Source organism: Calidris pugnax, unplaced genomic scaffold (genome assembly GCF_001431845.1).
Source record: "Calidris pugnax isolate Ruff unplaced genomic scaffold, ASM143184v1 scaffold5, whole genome shotgun sequence".
Classification (NCBI taxonomy): domain Eukaryota; kingdom Metazoa; phylum Chordata; class Aves; order Charadriiformes; family Scolopacidae; genus Calidris; species Calidris pugnax.
Window position 1 is genome coordinate 3,621,441 of NW_015090814.1, and position 19,476 is coordinate 3,640,916.

Genomic DNA, 19,476 nt, shown 5'->3' on the forward strand with positions numbered 1-19,476 from the left:
GGAACAGTATCTTGAATTGGGACAGGAAAGTATTAATGACATTTTGCAAGGTAACTGAGATACCTTGTGAATGATGCAATTCTAGGCAGGTGCTTTCTAGAGGTGATACATGCTTAAGGAGCTGAGCAGATACAGAGGAGAGGATGAAAACCGGATAGAACTCTTAATAAAAGAGGAGACCCAGGGTCTGTATCTTCAACTTAAGATATATGCAGGCTGGTATGCACTTGTGCAGCATCAAGCTGAGGTACCAACTGAGGTGCCTGATACAGTGTTCACATTGATAAATACTGCTGCTCAGTGAAGCTCCCACTCTCCTGCTGAGTTAAATTTTCTCCTAGTTTCAAAACTCACCTGGCTGACTCCAGATCAGGGCTCTTTGGCACTCTGCTCCATCTGTTGCAATTAAAATCCTGTGAAAGGTTGTAACTACAGGCTTTACGGACATCTAAAGGAGCTAAAAAAAAAATCAAGGAGAGAAAAGTGCTATTTAAGTGTTTCACTGACATAAGAAAAATGAGTCTAGATTGACCATGAATACATTTGGATTATAAATTATCAAGTGGCTACTTCTTATCTGTCAGTGCAGCAGCAAGGAGGAAAAACAGTTTTAAGCTCAATTTTTCACTGCTTTTGAAAGTTCAGGTTGCATCACTCGTTGTCTGAGAAAGCGAGTGACCGAGGAGCAGTGACACAGGAGAGTCCTTCTCCTTCATACTCTCTTAGGAAATGATGTGGTGTGTACCTACTAAAAGCTTCATAGCACATACAGGATTTGGAAGCTGTATTTTTGTTGAATTACTAAAATCTCAGAACCATTTAATTATTAAGAACATTAAGATTGTCAATTGTCTGTAGAGTCCCTATATAAATTTGATGGTGGATACATTTCAGTGGCTTTGTGGTTTGCTGTATTATGTTCACATTACTGAGCCATTTAGTCTGGTGTGTAGGATGTTCTCCAGCATGGAAGAATTGTTTGTTCTGGTCAAAGAATAACTGAGGTTTGAAGGGGCCTCTTGAGTTGTCCAGTCCAATCCACTACTTGAGGAGACTCATCTGGAGCAGGTTGTCCAGGACCTTGTCCAGTTGGGTTTTGAAAGTGGTCCTTCCTTTAAGAGCTCTTTCTGTGTTAACAAGTGACTACTAAATGCAAAATATGTAGGGAGAACAGTTACTGAAAATAATCCTGAAAGCCTAAGCATCAGTCTGTGTGCAGAACAGATTATCTAAAATACAAACACGTTGGAAAATACAGTGAAAATTCTAAACAATTTTTCATTTTAAAATGTTTTTTTCAGGTGATGAGCTTCCCATAAGTGTTCGAATCTCCCACGATAAACAGGACAAGCTCCATAGCTGTTTGGAGCATCTTTTTGGTCAAGTATGAGATGATTTTTCTTGGCTTTGATACTAAAGTCCACGTTTGAGCTAAGATGTCTTTAGCAAATACTTCTTTTTCTTTTTACTTTTGCTTTCCACTGTTTACTGGGCTGGTATGTATTTACTCATTCTCCTTAAGTTTTCTGTAAATACTTCAAAACTGCAAGTTAAACATGTCCTTAGGTTTAGTCTAACATTCCCTGGCTTGCTACTTTAACTTGAGCCATTAATTAAGAACGAATCGAAAGCTGCTTGTCTGTAGTCTATATTCCTTAAAGAAAGGATTTCTAATCGTTGCTGTAAAAAAAAAAAAAAATGTCTTTCTCACAGAACCTTGATCCCAACAGGTTGATTCAATTGTCAATCTTCTGAAAGGACCAGCTGTGATGAGGGCCTTTGAGCAGACGAAATACTTTACACCAGGTCGAGGCCTCCAAGGTAACGTTTGATTCTGTCTATGAGAATCAAAGGGCAGCTTGAAGGGTACATGGATATGGGTATCTACTCCTTGAGCTGGGTGTAAAAGAACTGACTTTGCTTAATCTTGGCGTGTTCTGCAAGAATTGATTGTTGAAGCACCAAAGTTGAATCTGTTCTTGGGTGAAAACTGGCTTCTTACACTTCTATTCCACAATGTATGAAAGGATGTCAGGTTTGTTGGGAAGTCAGCTTTAAAGTGTAGACTCTGGACTGACTATAGAATTGCTGAGGTTTCTGAGGCAAGAAACAGGCTTTGTGTATTCCAGGTGCTTTTATTACATTTTTGTCTCAACTACTGAAGCCATTTCTGATCTATTTTATTACGAAAGCCAGATTTTAATTGGTTTTTGTAGAACTATTATTTGTGAAGTTGATTTATAAATAATTTGCAAATGTAAATTTATAGTCACAGTAATATTTATGGCAAATATATTCTTATATAAGTATTACTGATTATATAAAAAATCTGCATGTAATTTCAGATACTCTGCTAACACTTGCATAGTTGCTTAAGTCTAAGTGTATAAATAGGTCTTTGTTGGTAGCCATAAGACTGTGAAAAATGCAAAGGTCTTATTTTTTAAAATGAGTTTTTAAAGGAAAAAAAGCTCAATCAGAGACTGGATATTATATTAATATTTATAATAGGTTTGATCATGATTTTATTGATCCTGCATATGTTTTTTGGCAAAGAAAACTGATTTTACAAGGCCAGAAGGTGGATCTTTAGCTTTTATAAATCACCAAAATCCCACTGAAGTCAACAGAGCATAGTTACTGTGCATTGATTATCTGGTTTTACAGAGCTTGAAGTACTTCTCCCTCATTGAATTTACAAAGTCCACAAACCTCCCTTTTTCCCTTTTTTTCCTACTTTTCCCTTTTTTTTTTTTCCCCCTTTCCCTTTTTCCCTTTTTTCTCCTTTTTTCTCTCTCCCTCTCCTGTTTTTCTTTTTTTTTCCTGCTTTGAGACCAAGATAATGGGGATAAACCTAGAGCATTTCTGCTTGCTTCTGTTTCTGGTGTTTCAGATTGAGTACCTGGCAGGCTCACCCCCTTTCCCCTTTTCCCTTTTTTTCCCCTTTTTTCTCTCTTCCTCTCCTGTTTTCTTTTTTTTCCTGCTTTGAAACCAAGATAATGGGAATAAACCTAGAGCATTTCTGCTTTCTTGTGTTTCCGGTGTTTCAGATTGAGTACCTGGCAGGCTCACACAACAAAAGGTTATTCCTTCAGTGGTACAATAAACGTTCAGCTAAATGCAAGATATGGACAAGTCAGATATTTTATTCTTGATCTGCATCATCATCTTGAACGGTAGAAGGAGCACTTCAGTGATTTGAAAGATAGACTAGGTTAAGCAATAAGTAATTTTTTTTTTATTTTCTAATTTAATTAATTTTGCCTCCAAAAGTTCCAGACTCCTGCTTCCTCCATGGAGTCAGGCACCTTCTATCTTTTGTACCTGATACAGAAAGAATCATGTTTGGGGATGCTGCTCTCTCTCTCCTTTGACTAATTAGGGAGCTTAGATGACTGTTAGCCCTGTCACCCAGGCTTTAACTAGAGTTAAATAAGTTCATACTGCCTTGAGCTGTGAAAATATTGAGGAAGAAATAATGTCTTACTTGCGGCTTCCTTAGGAGGTTTAAGCAGAAAAAGAGTATTTTTGTCCTCGCTTAGAATTTCAGCAGGAAATGGAACCGAAGCTTAACTGTCCAAAGAGGCTACGACTCCACATCAAGCAAGACCCTTGGAACCTCCCCAGCAGCGTCCGGGGCCTTGCCCAGAACATCAGAAAATTTGTTGAAGGTTAGTAGGAACAGCATGACCGCCTCTTCTCCCAAAGGACGAACGACAAGACCAGAGGAAATGGTCTGAAGTTGGGGCAGGGGAGATTTAGATTAGATATTAGAAAGAATTACTTTCCTGAGAGAGTGGTCAGGCACTGGAACAGCCTGCCCAGGGAGGTGGTGGAGTCACCATCCCTGGAGGGATTTAAGAAACGTATAGACATGGCTCTTCAGGGCATGCTCTAGTGCCCAAGGTTATTGGTTTATGGTGAGGTGTTGAGTGTGGGGTTTAGTTGGTGGGTGTGGTGTTTTTGGTGGGCGTTTGGTGTGGTGTGTTTTGTATTTGTTTGGTTGTTGTTTGTTTTGTTGTTGGTTTTTTTTGTTTTTGGTTTTTTTTTTGTGGTTGGACTCGATGATCTCAGAGGTCCCTTCCAACCACTAAGATTCTGTGATTCTGTGATATGCTGTACGTGCTACGTTGTTTCAGTTGCTGCTGAAGTCTGATGGGCTTGACTGATTTGTCACAGAACTTCATGGGGCTGATACACCAAAATGGGGCAAACTCCCTTTTTTTCTGCCATCGTAAATGGAAAGATGAAGACTCTGCAGGACAGCTTTTGTCTTAGATCTTGCTCTTACTTGTCATTGATCTGAAATCATTATCCCTCTAAAATCATGCTCCCTCTTCTGAGGGGGACCAAACCTCGGCCACTGGTTTTCACTTACTCCATCACAACTGATCCTATTATTCTTCCTCCTCCACCTCCCTTCCACCACTAACAGTTACCTAGTACTCTGCTCCTCTTCACCACCAGGTAACAATGTGAGCTGGGTTTTTCTGCTCCCTCTTTCTTCATACCTATCCAGAAAATCTTGCTTGTATCTTCTGCTTTATTTCCTGGGCTGTTTTATAAGGAACAGAATCATAGAACGGTTTGGGTTGGAAGGAACCTTAAAGATCATTGTGTTCCACCTGCCCTGGGCAGGGACACCTCCCACCAGACCAGGTTGCTCCAAGCCCCATCCAGCCTGGCCTTGAACACTTCCAGGGATGGAAATAATGAGCAAAAATATTTTTGTAAAACTACTTGCCCTAGGAGTCTACGTGGGAACGAAAACTTTTGTTAGGTCTATCTTTAAATGATTTGTGTGTGTGTGTGTGTTTAGCTTCTTTTCTTTTGTTGGCTGATTTCCATGGTGTCCCGTAAAGAAACTGCTACATTTCAGATCACTGGAAAAGAACTTTCTGATAAGTTTTATGAAGATAAACCTCCGAAATCCAACCAGCCAAACCAAACAAACTCCTCCTCCGACTTTTGGTTTCTCATTTCAGATACAATCATATTTTCAGACCCTGGGTTAGAAAATTATAAAAACAACAGAAAAAATGTCTCCTATTTTTGGAGTCAATCACAGTGGGTTGACTCTCGAATACTAAGAATACCTCCTTTAGTTTAATGGTGGCTGTCACTGGGTGAAAAATGAATAAATGTTTTGGATTTTTTTTCTACAGACCTATCTTCAGCCTAAACCAAATTATATTCAAGTATTAATCATGGTTTCTTTCGCAGTTCAGGAGGAATGGAAATGTGTCTTTAACAGCCCTTTATTGCTCTCCTTTCAGAAGCCAAGCCTAGCAGACCATTTTCACATAACTTGTTTGCTCATAAATAGAATTAATAGACTTAACCCGTTTTGACATTGGTCATATGCCATTAATATTGAGCTCAGGTTATTCAGATAAATTTGGTTTTAAATCTACCACAAAATTTCAGTTCAGCAAGGTCCAAATGACTCCCTGCCTCTCTATAATAAAAATCTCTTGTTACAAAACTACTATATGTTTACAGAACAATAATACTGGTGGCATTTTGTAATGTTTTAAAAATTAGGATTAAAACTAGGTTTTCTCTGTTAATAAATTATAGTAGTAACTTCATTGAAACTATGGTGCTTGTGAATGGTGCATGGTCAGACAGCTAAATAGTAAAAGGCATTATTCTGTGGTTCAAGGAGATCACGTGCTCTGCCTTACTTTCTCTCATCACCGTGTCTCAGAAGTTGTCTGCCCACTTTAAATATTCTTGGCTCTCCCTTTTCGTCCATGGCATCTGGGCTTTTGTCAGAGATTTCCAACAACTGGCTTCTCTGCCATCTTCCTTACCAAATATATGTAAAGTTACCATCTTACGATGTTTATTCACCATCAGTCCTTACATATTTCTATTTTCTTGTAGTTTTTCTTTTTTTTCCTTTAATTTGATTCCTTTTCCACCCTCTGCTCCCCAAACTGGTATCACTAATACTTGTTCCTGAGAGGGAACACCAAGGAGTTGGTGTGATGTAAAGGGTACCCAAAAGCCTTGTGGCTTCCCTGACACAAATGGCATGAAGGAGAAATAGGAGAACGGAACTGAAGAATTGCTTCTCAAGCCTTAGTTTCCAAGGCATGTCTGGACAGGTATATATAATTCAGTGTTGAAAAGATTCATGGCAAAAATGTGCCCCTCAGGCAGTTTTGGGAGACTGCTGTGATTTAAACAGGCTTAGGCCTGTATAAATTAAACTTAAGACACAACCAGCAGATGGATCAAACTGAAATCAGATGAGCACGATGCAGGGTTAATAATGCTTTAGCAGCTCAATTTTCTCTTCGTATCTTGTTTTCTCCTTTCCAATCTTGCTGTTATGCATTGTGTTCACAAATGGTCAGGATATCTAGAAGAACCACTAGTATCACCCTGAGCTATTTCTGGTGAAAACCTAACAAGTAGTACAGCAATTTACCTCCCTGTTTCCCCTCTTATTCACTTGATTCAGAAAAAAATGAAAGATGTCCCTAAATTGAGTGCTTAGTTGGGCTTATGAGGACAAGTTGAACAAATTCTTGGGATTTTAGAAGAACCACCTTTTTTTTTTTTTTAAGTAAAAGGCAGTATTTTAATAACTGAGGAAAGCAGATATAGTTGTCTCTTCCAGCAGGTTCTAGAGGAATTAGTCATACAAGATCACTGATACAATTTTGTTCACCATGGGGAAAAAAATTGTAATTAAAACCTCCAGTTATTAAAAACATTCTTAACCATTATTGATGAAGGCTGAAGCACGGATGAATGCTTTCAGTAAATGCATCTCCTTATTGAAAACTGACATATTTTTATTTTCATAAAAATACCACAGGCTATTGTAATTTTTTATGTCTTGTTCTGTTGCATTGTAGAACATGTATTAGTTTAGACTGATTAGTGCTTTGAAGCAGAAGGAGACATGGGAGCCCCATAAGAATGAGATGGTTTAAGTCATAGATCTTAGGATTCTTTTTATTTATTTTGTTTAATAAGTATGAAGAAACAGGCAAACTCAGAATGCCTTGAGGATGATCGTTCTGGTCTGTCAGTTTTCTTTTTATTAGTATTGGAATTGGGAGAGCAATTTTAAAAAAAGAATTACGAAGGTTTGCACAGATTACAAAAACCAGAAAAAAAACAACCAAACCTTCCTTGGCAGTAAATTTAAAACATATGTGGAGTTTGTTTTGTCTCATTTCATTTGTCCTACCATATCATTAGAGAAAGCCCTGGAAGGCTAATTGAATTGATAGATTTGAAGAGTTCTCTGAAATAGTATACAGATTCTAGGAGGATTTATCTGGACCTAAGTAACTAAAGAAAAGATGAAAGTAATTTCTTAGAGTGACTGGGCCTACTAAATTGTTAAATCAATAAAGATAAAGATAAGTTACTGGCAGAGGGAGATCTTTGAAGATGGAGTGCTTGATTTTGCTGGAGGAAAGATCACTAGTCAAGGCAGGAATTCAATGGTCACTGTAAGGAGAAGAAGTAATGTAGGTACAGGATTTTGGATATACATGAGATATTAACATGGGAATCAGGAAAATCAACAAGATGGATGAAAAAAAAGGATACTTCAGAAGGAAGGCAAAACCAAAACTGGCCAGCATAACAACAGAAAGGCGTAAAAAGAGAAAAGATGAGGAGAAATTTCTGTAGTTGCTTTTTCCCAAAGAAAAAAAACATAAGATTTTTTTGGTCACAAGAAGTGATGTTTCAGAATGTCACATGAGCTGGTCACATGAGGAAGTGCAGTTGTTTTGCTAGCACAATAATTTTAAGTTTATACAGGATATACTATGGAATTGAGAAAGTCGCCATGTATTTTAATTAAAATTCGGATGAGTGAAGGAGCATTTCCATCATTAAAGGCATAAAAAATGTATTTAAACTTAAATCATAAAATATTCAGTACAGATTTCAATCTTATTTCAAAAATATTTTCAGATGCGAGAAACAAAGTAAAAATAAAATCTGCCCTTTACTGGCAAAGATTAGAATATCATACTATGAGAAAAAAAAAGGTACAAATGAATTAAAGAATAAAAGAAATTGAAGGCATCTTGCATAACAAATCACATGCTCTAAAGAGGAATTCCTGGGGACTTACCCCTTTCTGTACACTGTGTAGCATGAAGAGGTGAAAACTTACAGTAGCATTTGGAATTTGTTGAAAAGCAAATGGTTGACATCCAGTGTTCTCTTCTAACCCCAGGTAAGTCTCTACTTATACAAATAACCTAAAAATACTCTCTTGCCTGTGGGTATTTTTTGGGAAGGAGAAGACTTGTAGCAATGATAAAGAAGATTTGCAGCATCCTGTAATTTTCCCATAAGCAGGAAATCATTATTTATAGATACCTCAAATGCTTCTGAATTCAGAGATCCAACAAATCTTTATAAAACAAGCTGCAAGTAATAGCCTCAATGTATCTAAATTTTTCACATAAAAGCTGTATTTCCCCATATTGTTCAGGCTCCAAGATGCCAAGTTGTTAATGTCTGGAAGTTTGTGGGTTGTTTTTTTCTTTTTTCAAAAGACAGAAAGCTAAGGCAAAGACCTATCACCAGGCTATTTTCAAGAATAACCCGTAATTTTGAGTGTTTTGATGCTTGTATTTGAGATACCGTGGGCATGCATTTCAGAAGCGTAGGCACTGCCAGTTCTTTTTGCAATATGTACACAGCACGGATAAAGATCAGGCTTGAAAGGTTTTCTTCTTTTTTAAGCATAGTCCCCTTTGGGGGGAAGATTCTAGCTTTTCATAGGTACTTTCAAGTACACACAGACTGGAGACTGTGCTGCTGATACAGTCAACTCCAATGTCAGTTCTGTCATCTGAGTTGTATTCAAATTTCAAATAATTCAAATTTCAAACCTATCAGGTTAATTTTAGCAGGGGGCCAATATATTCCCAAGTTGTCCTATTGTGGATATGCCCCATTGCAGCTCTGCTGGTCCATTAAGCAGGGCTTGGAATAGGACTGCCCAGAAAATTGGACGTATGAAGGAAACATATCCAGGTGGGTTTTGAATGTCTCCAGAGAGGTGGTGGAGTCTCCTTCTCTGGAGACGTTCCAGACTGGCCTGGACACGTTCCTGTGCAACCTGCTCTGGGTGACCTGCTTTGGTAGGGGGGTTGGACTAGATGATCTCCAGAGGTCCCTTCCAACCCCATGTGATTCTGTGAAACTTCGGAAAGATGCAAAAGCATGGGAAGTAGCAGCGTGCTCGTATAGGCAGGTGCCATAGGACAACTGATGTCCTGGAAGTTTGACACTCTCTAAAGTAATGGCAGCTTTTTAATCTGCCTGTTCCTTGCAGTGGCAGTTAACACATTTAAATCTGTGCTCTGGTACGTGGTAGAGGAAAAGAATCCCTGTCTGTAGCCTGCAAACTTGGAGAAGAGCTCCCCACCAAAAAAAAAAGAAGAAAAAAAAGCCCTACCCCAGTGTAAAGAGATATAAAACCAATTTTTTGGCTGTAAAATGAAGATTTTTCTTTTTAATCTGTGCTTTTTCACTTCATAGATTGGGAAATGAAAAGAAATGTTTGAAGCAAAATAAAATCCTGAAGGCTGAGAATAAAATGAAAATGCTGTTGTGTTTTTCCTGGATGTTTTGGTATACATTAAAATGAGGATAATTTGAGATTTTTAAGTATGGAATGAGAAGTTGGGGGGGGGGGAAGGAAGGGGGAAGAAAAAGAAAAAATTAGGGTAGTGTGGGAATCGGTGAAAACTGGTCTTGTTTTTCAAAGTTTTAAGACTGGAATTCTTCACACATGGACTTGCCCTGTACGGCTGGTACACGGGCACTCTGAGATCACAGCTGACTTTTCACACGTCTTTCTCAACATTGATGATTTGGAATATTATCAATTTTATCATGTCATATCTAAAATTAAGTGAAGTTGAGACTCTTTACTATTTTGTAGGTATTAATCAGGATTTGCCCACACAAGAAGTTTGAGTTAAGCTGGTATAAAATGAGAAACTGCAAATGCATTATTATGTTGGTGAAAACACTGTTAACCATGACCTCAATGTATTTTCTTTTTTCTTTAAGAGGTGAAGGCACGAATACTTTTGGCACTTCTTGAGTATACAGGTAATTTTGCTTGTTTTGGGAGTTGGGGAAGTGAACATGGATGGTTTCAGATTTTTTATATTTTTTTTTCTTTTGGACAGCACACTGTGTTTATAGAAAATTCTCAGATGCAATAACCTGATAATCAACAACTTTACCCCTGTGTTTAAAGTGAGGATTCCTGAAGAATGCAACAATTCCAAAGACATTTCTAACAAACATTGCACATCACTGCACATTCTTTCTTTTTTTTTTTTTTTTTTTTTTAATGCAGGCTACCTCCTCTGGTCATTTACTTTGGATCTTTGCAGATGAAGTAACTGCTAAATCACTGAGCTTGTGTTTCTTTTTCTGGCCTTTTTCCTATTTGCCATCTTTTTTTTTTTTTCTTTTAATTCCAATCTATTTCCAGACTTACCTTACTATTCTAACCCATAGGTTTCCTTTTATCTTTTCTTTAAAGAATACCTTTTTTTTTTTTTTAAGTCCTTCCTTTTTGGAAAGAGTCTGATTATTGTGTGTATTATCCTACCATCACACCATACAGCTTCAAATACACAAAATAGGCGTGTGTCTGCAAAATAAATGCCAGTAAATCAGTATTTAGGATATAGTACTTATTGCAGAAGATTCTGTACGATTTGTAGGTGCATAAGTGAGTAAGCAGCCATATTTGACTGTAAAAGCTGATTATTTTAACCATCTTGCAGGACTATATGAATGCATTATTATTTTGTGATTTTGTTGACAAATAACAGCAGTTTTAGAAAGGGAAATGCAACATTTCTTTGTTGTCAGATTTCTTCCAAATGTTATAAAAGTTTTTATTAATTCCTTGTGAGTTTTAAAATAGGAAGTGACCTGAGAAAACACCCCAGACTTGATTTTTTTTTTTTTAAAAGCAGATTTCCCTATTTACATGATTTCTTAAGTTCATAAATTCTGTAGTTTATTTTGTATAAAAATCTTTTTGTATGCAGTATCTGATGTTCAAGTAGTATGAAATGAGATTTGGAAATGAGGTGCTGGAGACATGAGAGGGGGCTGCTTCAGAAGCCCCTGCTTCAGGCAGGGCAGAGGAAGGCACCAAAAATCAGCTGCTGTTAGACAAACAGAGAGAAAATGGAGCAAAGCGAGGAGAGAGAACGTGTGCTGGGCTCAAACCCCTGAGCACTGCAGTGACATTGGAAAGATTTTGGCCATGGAGAAGCCAGTGGGATTTTTGAAGCTGGAAATGGGTAGAGTTTTTAAAGGTGAAAACTTCCATCTTTACTGGATTCTGCACAACTTGAGAGATTGGAAAGAGAGTGAGAGAGGCTAATTTTAATAATGAAAACAAAAAGCACTGAGTCACAGTGCAGAAGCAGTACTGATTAGACCATTTATGGAAAACATTCCTGAGTTCCTGAGAGACTGACAAATGGAATCAAAATGACAGTAAAAGAAGGGTCGCTATTATCAATAGTCAAGGAAAAGAGACTGAAGAAGATCTCAGAAGGAAAACAGATAGAATGGAGTTACTTTGAGAAATGCTTGGAGTCCGACAAAAGCAATTTTTAAAAGTCATTATTAATTTTGTGAATACAGAATTATTTCTCCTGACTTACCCAGTCATCTGAAGTCTTGCCAGCTCCATGGAGAAGGTGGAAAAGGAGCTAAGCCTCTTAGAGGCAGAGGAATATAAAGAAATCTAAAAAGATTTTTAGGCTTCAGGAAGACCTCAGTATCACCTAATCTTCTCCTTCTCTGAGAAAGATTAAGTCTACCTGTACCATTTGTGATTGATGTTTGCCTAACAGCTCATAATGACAAAGTACTCGAAGACCTTCAGAGAAGAGGAGAGAAAGGAAGCACTGAATATTTATCACCACAATTTTGTGCTTTATTGAGAACATATTTCTCTTTCTAACTCTTTTGACCTTTAGCTAATCTAATGCCTGTGCCCTCCAGAATAAATTGGTAGGTTAGCTAGTCCCTAATTTTAATCAGCTGCTAATGTTTCCACAGACTTCTACCTAGGGAACTGTCCTGGACTTTCCTGACACCATAAATCTCTGCTGCTTCCTGCATATGTGATGCTGCTCTGTGCTTATTTTATAGATGTCATATTCATATATATGTATATATATATTATTTGGATGGATTGTGTTCTGTTAGCAAAAGTCCTATATGCCCTGTCTGCACTTCACAGCAGTCTTCATGTGCCCTGCCCAGCTGGAAGCTGTGGAGCTGATCAGATGATTCAGTCACAATAAGAGCTTCTGATCATCCTTGCTTTCCTGTGCCCAGCTGGTTCTCACATTGCAACAGAGAGACCTGACTCTCATCCTTCATCTTGTAACATCAAAAGTACATAGAATTGGTGGCATGTACATTAAAATCTACAAGATAAACAGACGTTGTTTATGAAGAAATAATTTAAATTCCAGATTTTAAATGCATTTCTATATAATTTTAAAAATATAAAATAATCCTTTATTGTGGGAGATGGCAGTTTTGGTTATAGAATGCTATTTACTGGGTATTACATTATGCTGTAAACCTGTAATTTACCTTGCATTAAAATGACTTGGGTTTTAGACCCAGAGTTTTTTTTAGAAAAAAAAAATAAATTCCTTTGCTGTTAATTAATCTCCTGCTCCACTTTTGCTTTTCCTCTTTTGACTTTTACCCATCACAGACAGCGAGATACAACTGAGGAGAGACATGGTCTTCTGTCAGAGCCTGGTGGCCACGGTCTGCGCTTTTTCAGAGCAACTAATGGTGGCCTTAAATCAGATGTTTGACAACAACAAAGAGTATGAAATGGAGACACTGGAGGCCAGCAGAAGGTGGTTGGAACAGATAGCCAGTGCGGGTCTTCTCCTTCATTTCCAGTCCCTGCTCTCACCGAACTTGGTAAGACACAACGTGTGGCACCTGTGGTCACAGCCTGTGTTTGTTCCCTGGACACCCCTATAAATGTCATTTTCTGTGTCCTTTGTGCTCAGCTTGTTGCTTAATAGGCTGCTATTCGGAAAGTTTGCGTTTTAGATAATTACAGATAGGCAAAATGTTGGTTTGTGATCTGGGAAATATGTTTCCCACAAAGACAGTGTTATGTTTGGTTTGAGTTAGCAGATAGTGAGTTTACCCTTGACTCCCCGCTGCTATCATAGCTGTTCCCTAGGAGCAAATGTAGCATTAGGCAATGACCAGAGCTTCACTTTGCCATAAACAGCAATGCAAGATAAATAAAATACCTGATTTGAATAATTTTATCACCCCGTCTCCCCCAAAGTAATAGGTCTGTAGCAGTTGGAGGACTAGACGTGCTGGTTTGTTTTGCTCCTGTCGTAGGGCAAGTCCTCAAAGCCTGTCAGGGAAACTGGAAATCTGCTATTTCTTCACAAGGCTTGGCAGAGAGCCATGGCTTAAGAAACAATTAAAAAAGGGATGTGATTTTGTAGTCCTCTAATCCCCAGTTATCCCAAGTGCTGCTTCAGCTATTTAAGCTGCTTCCCACACTAGACTGGTTCCTGCCAACCTGAAGAACTGTGAGGCAGTCTGTGCGGTCTGCTCCGTCTCAGTCTTCTCAATCTCTGGAGCTGCTGTCTGAAAATAATTGATTTGGTACCTCCTACTGATGTAAAAGTCCACACAAATAGCAGACGGTGTTCCTAGTATCAAAGCTATTCTTGCCTTGCCTTGTCTGTCTTGGCAGCAAATTGCTGACAAGTTGACCTGGTAAACTTTAGAAGCAGAAGAGATCAATAAAAATAAGGGCATTTCTAAATGACAATCATGAGGTGTTAGTCTTTGGTATTGCTGGAGAGCATTGACTTGAGTTGGTGTGAGCGACTACCTCACAGGTAGTTGAGTTACCTGCGTGGGTTTGTGTGGGACAGGGTACATTGGGATGAGGTGTGCAGCTTAAAAACAGATAAAGTCAGTGCCTGAGGGAATCATAGAATAGTTTGGGTTAGAAGGGACCTTAAAGCCCATCCAGTTCCAACCCCCTGCCCTGGGCAGGGACACCTCCCACCAGACCAGGCTGCTCCAAGCCCCATCCAGCCTGGCCTTGAACCCCTCCAGGGATGGGGCAGCCACAGCTTCTCTGGGCAACCTCTTCCAGGGTCTCACCACCCTCACAGCAAAGAATTTCTTCCTGAGATCTCATCTAAATCTCCCCTCTTTCAGTTTAAAACCATTACCCCTCGTCCTATGGCTCCCCTCCCTGAGCAAGAGTCCCTCCCCACCTCTCCTTGAGCCCCTTTAGGTACTGGAAGGGGCACTAAGGTCTCTTCAGAGCCTTCTCTTTTCCAGGTTGAGAAACAGGAGGGCTCTTTATCCACATGAGGAGTATGTGAAGGGCACTAAAGTCTCCTCAGAGCCTTCTGTTCTCCAGGTTGAGAAATACGAAGGCTCTTTATCCACATGAGGAGTATGTGAAGAAAGCATGGTCAGGGGAGTTTGGGCTCATGTCTTGAGTCTTGCATGCTTTTTGGCACCATGCAGCACCAACATGTCCTGGTGCAGGAGTCCTCAGAGTTCAAGAGTAAATTCAGTTGGTGCCTGTCTTGTGTTTTTCCACGTGCTTAGTTGTCATGTTATCACAAAATAACTGTTGTCTTTACAGCACTCAATACTTCTGGGTTTTTTTCTTTAAAGATTGTAGAGATTTCCTTTGTAGTGAAAATGCATGCTACATAGCTGTTTTCACGTAATCAGATACCAGGAGTATGTATTCTCCAATTGAAAATAAAATTAAATTTAGTCTCTTCTGTGTAACTGTTCTTAACCAAGGGAAAAGTATTTATAGGCAACTTTTTCAATACCTTCTCAGCACTATTTTGCTTACAAATGATCCGTGTTATTTTAAACAAGGGTATTTGAAGGAAATTACACTCATTATGGCCCGAGTTCGGTAAAGAATGAGCAGTTGTGCAAAGATTTCCCATGTCACTGAATGGTTTTCAGACTATTCTGCTGATAAAACTGCTCTGTCCATAGGGACTTCCTAAAATGAGCCAGGAGACAAAATATTTCTAGCAGCTTTGCTTTTTCATAAGTACAAGGGGGATTGCTATTTCACTGATCAGGGAAAATAATAGGGTGGTGCTTTTTTTTTTTTTTCCTTTCTATAATTCAGTAAGCTACAGTTTATTCTCACTTTATAGGCAGCTAGTTTATTATTCTTTGCCTTCCTACTATTTCTGTTCTTAGAGGAGGAAAAATGCATGCCTTAGGTTTCCATTTGGCTCCTGCTAACTTAAGGTGCTAGGGGAGGGTTGTATAAAGAATAGAATTACTTCAAGTTATTATCGATTTCTGCTGTAATTGCTCTGCATATTTAACTCAAGATAACTGTACTTATAGATGACTATTTTCCTTTTTTTAAAGGTTCAGTTCCTGAGACGTTAGTAATTTACTTCTTGGTGCTTTTTTGGTAGATTAGTCTGCATCTCTTCAGCTATCTCTTTAGCTCAGGAGTACCCAGAGTGAATCATAGGTGCAAATCCAAATATTGGCATATCTACAGACTTGATTTGCATCTAGAGTTTTGTAGATGAAGGTGCAAATCACCCTGAGCTGTACTCGTTCTGAGCTACTGGTTCAATTATTGGTGCTTAGAGTGGACACAATGAACTCTCAGCTGTTGTTTACAAATGAAATGCTAAAGTTGCGGCATTTTTTTAAAGAAAACTGCTAAAAAGAAGAATTTGGCTTTCACATTTCCCCTCTGTTAATTTACAAGCTAGACCTGGTGTAAAGACAAGCTCTTGAAATCTAGTATCTTACATGAAGAATAATTACAGTATTGTTTGATTAAAAGCCTTGAGAAGTAATGGCAGCTATAAATTACCTATTAATTTACTATGTGAAATGATAACATTCATTTTAATAATCTTGGACTAGTAATAAAAGGGAAGAATGCCAATAGAAACAAAGATATTTACATTATCTAGGAGTTAATTAGTTTATACACTGCACATTTCACTACACAGTAAAATGTTGTGCAGCATTCTGTAGTTACTTTTATGTCCTGCTCTCGTGTTATTTCTGATAGGGAAAACATCTGGCTGAAATGACCATTTCACTTTTTCTTTTGCCTTTTTTAGGCTGATGAGCAAGCCATGCTAGAAGATACGTTGGTTGCACTGTTTGACTTGGAAAAAGTTACTTTTTACTTCAGACAATCAGAGCCAGAACCACTAGTTGCGAGTGAGTAATTATTATTATTAATAACTGGGCTTTGCAGGAACATTTTCTGTACTTGTAACATTTTTTCTCTCCTAGAACATTTCCTCTCACAGGGAATATTATATAATTTGGGATTATGGAGAATTTGTAGATATGTAGCTCTCCTGATATTCCTAGATTTCCTGAAACACAGCTAACATCAGTGACAATGCAGAATCACTGTCTGGCAACAACCCTGGGGGCAAAACTGTTTGCTTAACCAGATTTTCCATTGGGAGTATGTGACTGCATCAGGAAAGTCCCTGGAAGATCTCGTTGTTATTGAGTCAAGTGTAAAATAAACTTGAAGGACTTAATAGAGAAGTGCAACTGGGATGAGATGGAGAGGTATAAAAACCATTTCGTTTTGTCGTCTGAAAGACAAAGCGGATCTTGGAAGAGTTCTTTGAAAGGAGATGGTGAACACTATTAGGAGAGCTTTAAATTGTGCAAGAAACTTCCTTAGAGACCTGCTGGTGCAGACAATCAGGGTCATGAACCCTCCCACCCAGTACTCGCCCAGCTCGCAGGAAGGGACTGCCAGTTGCAGTCTGTGGTTTGTACCCTTTGCTCATTTTCAGCCACTCCTTTATTAATATGTTTTCAGCCAGTAGAAATTTTCCTCCAGTGAGCAAAAAGCCCTCTTTTTTTTTTTTTTTCCTAAGTCTCATAACTCCCCAGGGAAGGGAGGAAGCCATGTCTGCTTCACATCAGGCATTTCTAAAACAATTCCCTTGCCAGATTGAGACCACACGTGAGAGAACTTCTGCAATAACCAAAACCAGAAGACACAAAGCTCCTCCACAAAGCTGCCCGTGCTCCAAAGAATTCGGTAGCACGGGGCTGGTAGTCAGGCAGGAATTAGCCTATGTAAGACCACTTTATTTCTGTATAATCGAAATATAAAATTCAACATGGAACTGGAGTTACAGGAGAGACTCCTGATGGGGAGTTAACCCTATGACTATGTCATGAACTGTTCACATTTTTGTTATCTTCCAGCTGAGGTGTCTGTGCTAAAACAGAGATAAATGCAAAGTCCTCGTGTTCTAGGATGGTTACAAACTCCATATTTCCTTCTGGTTTAAGTGCAGCCATCACAGTCATCCTGACTGTGGTTACAGAAGACAAGGAGCTGACAAATTTGATTTTCCCATTTGATTCTGTATAATCAATAAAAGAAAAGAATAGTCTTTTTACCAAAAATAGTGAAAAATGGTCCTTTGGACTCTTTTCCATTTAGGTATAAAATAATTTATGCACACTGTGTAACAAAGAAAAGAATAGTCTTTTACTTTTTACCAAAAATAGTGAAAAATGGTCCTTTGGACTCTTTTCCATTTAGGTATAAAATAATTTATGCACACTGTGTAAAAAAACTAAGTATTTATGCTATTAATACAAATCACTAAATTTCATTGTTCCTGCTTTCAACTTGGGACCTACGTATGGAAATGATGCTTAAACAGGGAATACATACAAAACTCAAATTTAGTTGAACTGACTTTCTCTGAGAGATCTGGCTAATTTGAACATTTTTTGTCAACTTTTGCTAATGGTGATTAAGTGTTAATTGCCTGGCATAACGCATAGAATGTGTGTTTGGGAGTCGCTCTAACTGCAAAATGACACTGCTCGTTGTCCTGAATCTCCCAGTTGATGTATTGTGACATTTAGCTTGTCAAAGGGTAATGAAATGTGCTCTTCCATTTTTATATATTCTACCATAGTACATTTTTTTTCTCGGTTGAGTCCTGATTTTTAATAATAATTTAATGAATTATGCTGGTAGCTCCTGTATGTTTACACATGTTCTCTCCCCCACAAATCTGAGGAGGATCTGACTCTACGTATCACACTGAACTTACACATCGTGCATCTGAAGGAAGGCACATGAAATATGGCTAAAAGTGTCCTTCCAGTGGTTTCAAACCAGGTGCTGTGTGTACGGTGTAAAACTCTGCATGTGTTAGTTTTGTGTGATAAAAATCTGCAGTGACCTTTATAAAACTGTGTGAATTTTGGGTGCATCAGTTTTTCTGGAAAAGGATGTGCTGTTGTTTTTAATGAAATCGTAACCCTGACTTTTTTCTTAGATGTACCAATCACGTACCAAGCAGAAGGAAGCCGGCAAGCCCTGAAGGTTTACTTCTACCTTGACAGCTACCATTTTGAACAGCTTCCTCAAAGGCTGAAGAATGGAGGGGGATTTAAAATCCACCCAGTACTTTTTTCACAAGGTATCTTGAGTTTTTAAAAATATTTTCCCTGCCAATTCTCTCACATAATATTCAACTCTCTTATTCTCTACTTATTCTCTACTTATTCTCTACTTATTCTCTACTTATTCTCTACTTATTCTCTACTTATTCTCTACTTATTCTCTCTGATTTCAAATCCTTTGTATCTACAAGGGCTTATATTTAACCATATTGCTTAATGTGGGCATTTGTGGAGAGCTTTGAATTAAAATTTGAATTTAAGAAATGCTGAGATTTGTGATAAAAAAATAAAAAAGGGAGGCGTCATTTCCAAGTTTATACCTGTTCTATGATTCCAACACCAAAGAATGAAACTTCTTTCATCAATATTGTTTTGTTCTCTGTAGACGTTTGTGGGACAACAGTCAGACCATGAAACTTGCTTTTAAAAGTGTTTTGCATTCCAAATGCTATCGTAGTCTTTCCTTCTTACTTCAAATTTAAGCACTAAATTGATATCCCCTGAGAATTCTGTCCCTCTATAAAATACGACGAAGGCTTAAATGGTATTTTCAGGCTTTTCTAATTATGACACTGCAAACCAAAATGATGGACGGTGGTGCTGATGCTCAGCCCGTTCATAAATTGCAGGCAGCCTGCGTTGGCAGAGGTGTCATTAGAGTCATCAGCAGCCTGGGGTTTGATTCACTGAAAGGGAGAGTGAGAGGCACTGATTGCCTTGAGCCACCTTTGATTTCAGGGAGAGCCAAAAGCGCTCTGTATCTCACAAAAGGCTTCCAGGGTCTGTGTGGAACAGGCAGAAATCAGGCACACGAATGAAGGTTTTGAGGAGGGCTTGGTCCCTGGCAGATGAGAATGTGAAAGGAAGTAGCAAACAGTAAGATGCATGAAGAAATAGCCAAACTTACTGTAAACTTAAAACACTTTTTTTTTTTTTTGG

General features: G+C 38.4%; 1 protein-coding gene across 1 annotated transcript in view; it reads left to right on the forward strand.

Annotated features, from left to right (window-relative positions):
- PREX2 (phosphatidylinositol-3,4,5-trisphosphate-dependent Rac exchange factor 2) overlaps nt 1-19,476 on the forward strand; it is a 218,188-nt gene that overhangs the window by 128,114 nt on the left and 70,598 nt on the right. The window contains exons 28-34 of the mRNA XM_014939649.1: nt 1,302-1,384; nt 1,731-1,821; nt 3,543-3,671; nt 10,072-10,113; nt 12,773-12,990; nt 16,194-16,296; nt 18,411-18,554. Of these exons, the coding sequence (XP_014795135.1) occupies nt 1,302-1,384; nt 1,731-1,821; nt 3,543-3,671; nt 10,072-10,113; nt 12,773-12,990; nt 16,194-16,296; nt 18,411-18,554 (810 nt within the window). The remainder of the gene's footprint in view (nt 1-1,301; nt 1,385-1,730; nt 1,822-3,542; nt 3,672-10,071; nt 10,114-12,772; nt 12,991-16,193; nt 16,297-18,410; nt 18,555-19,476) is intronic.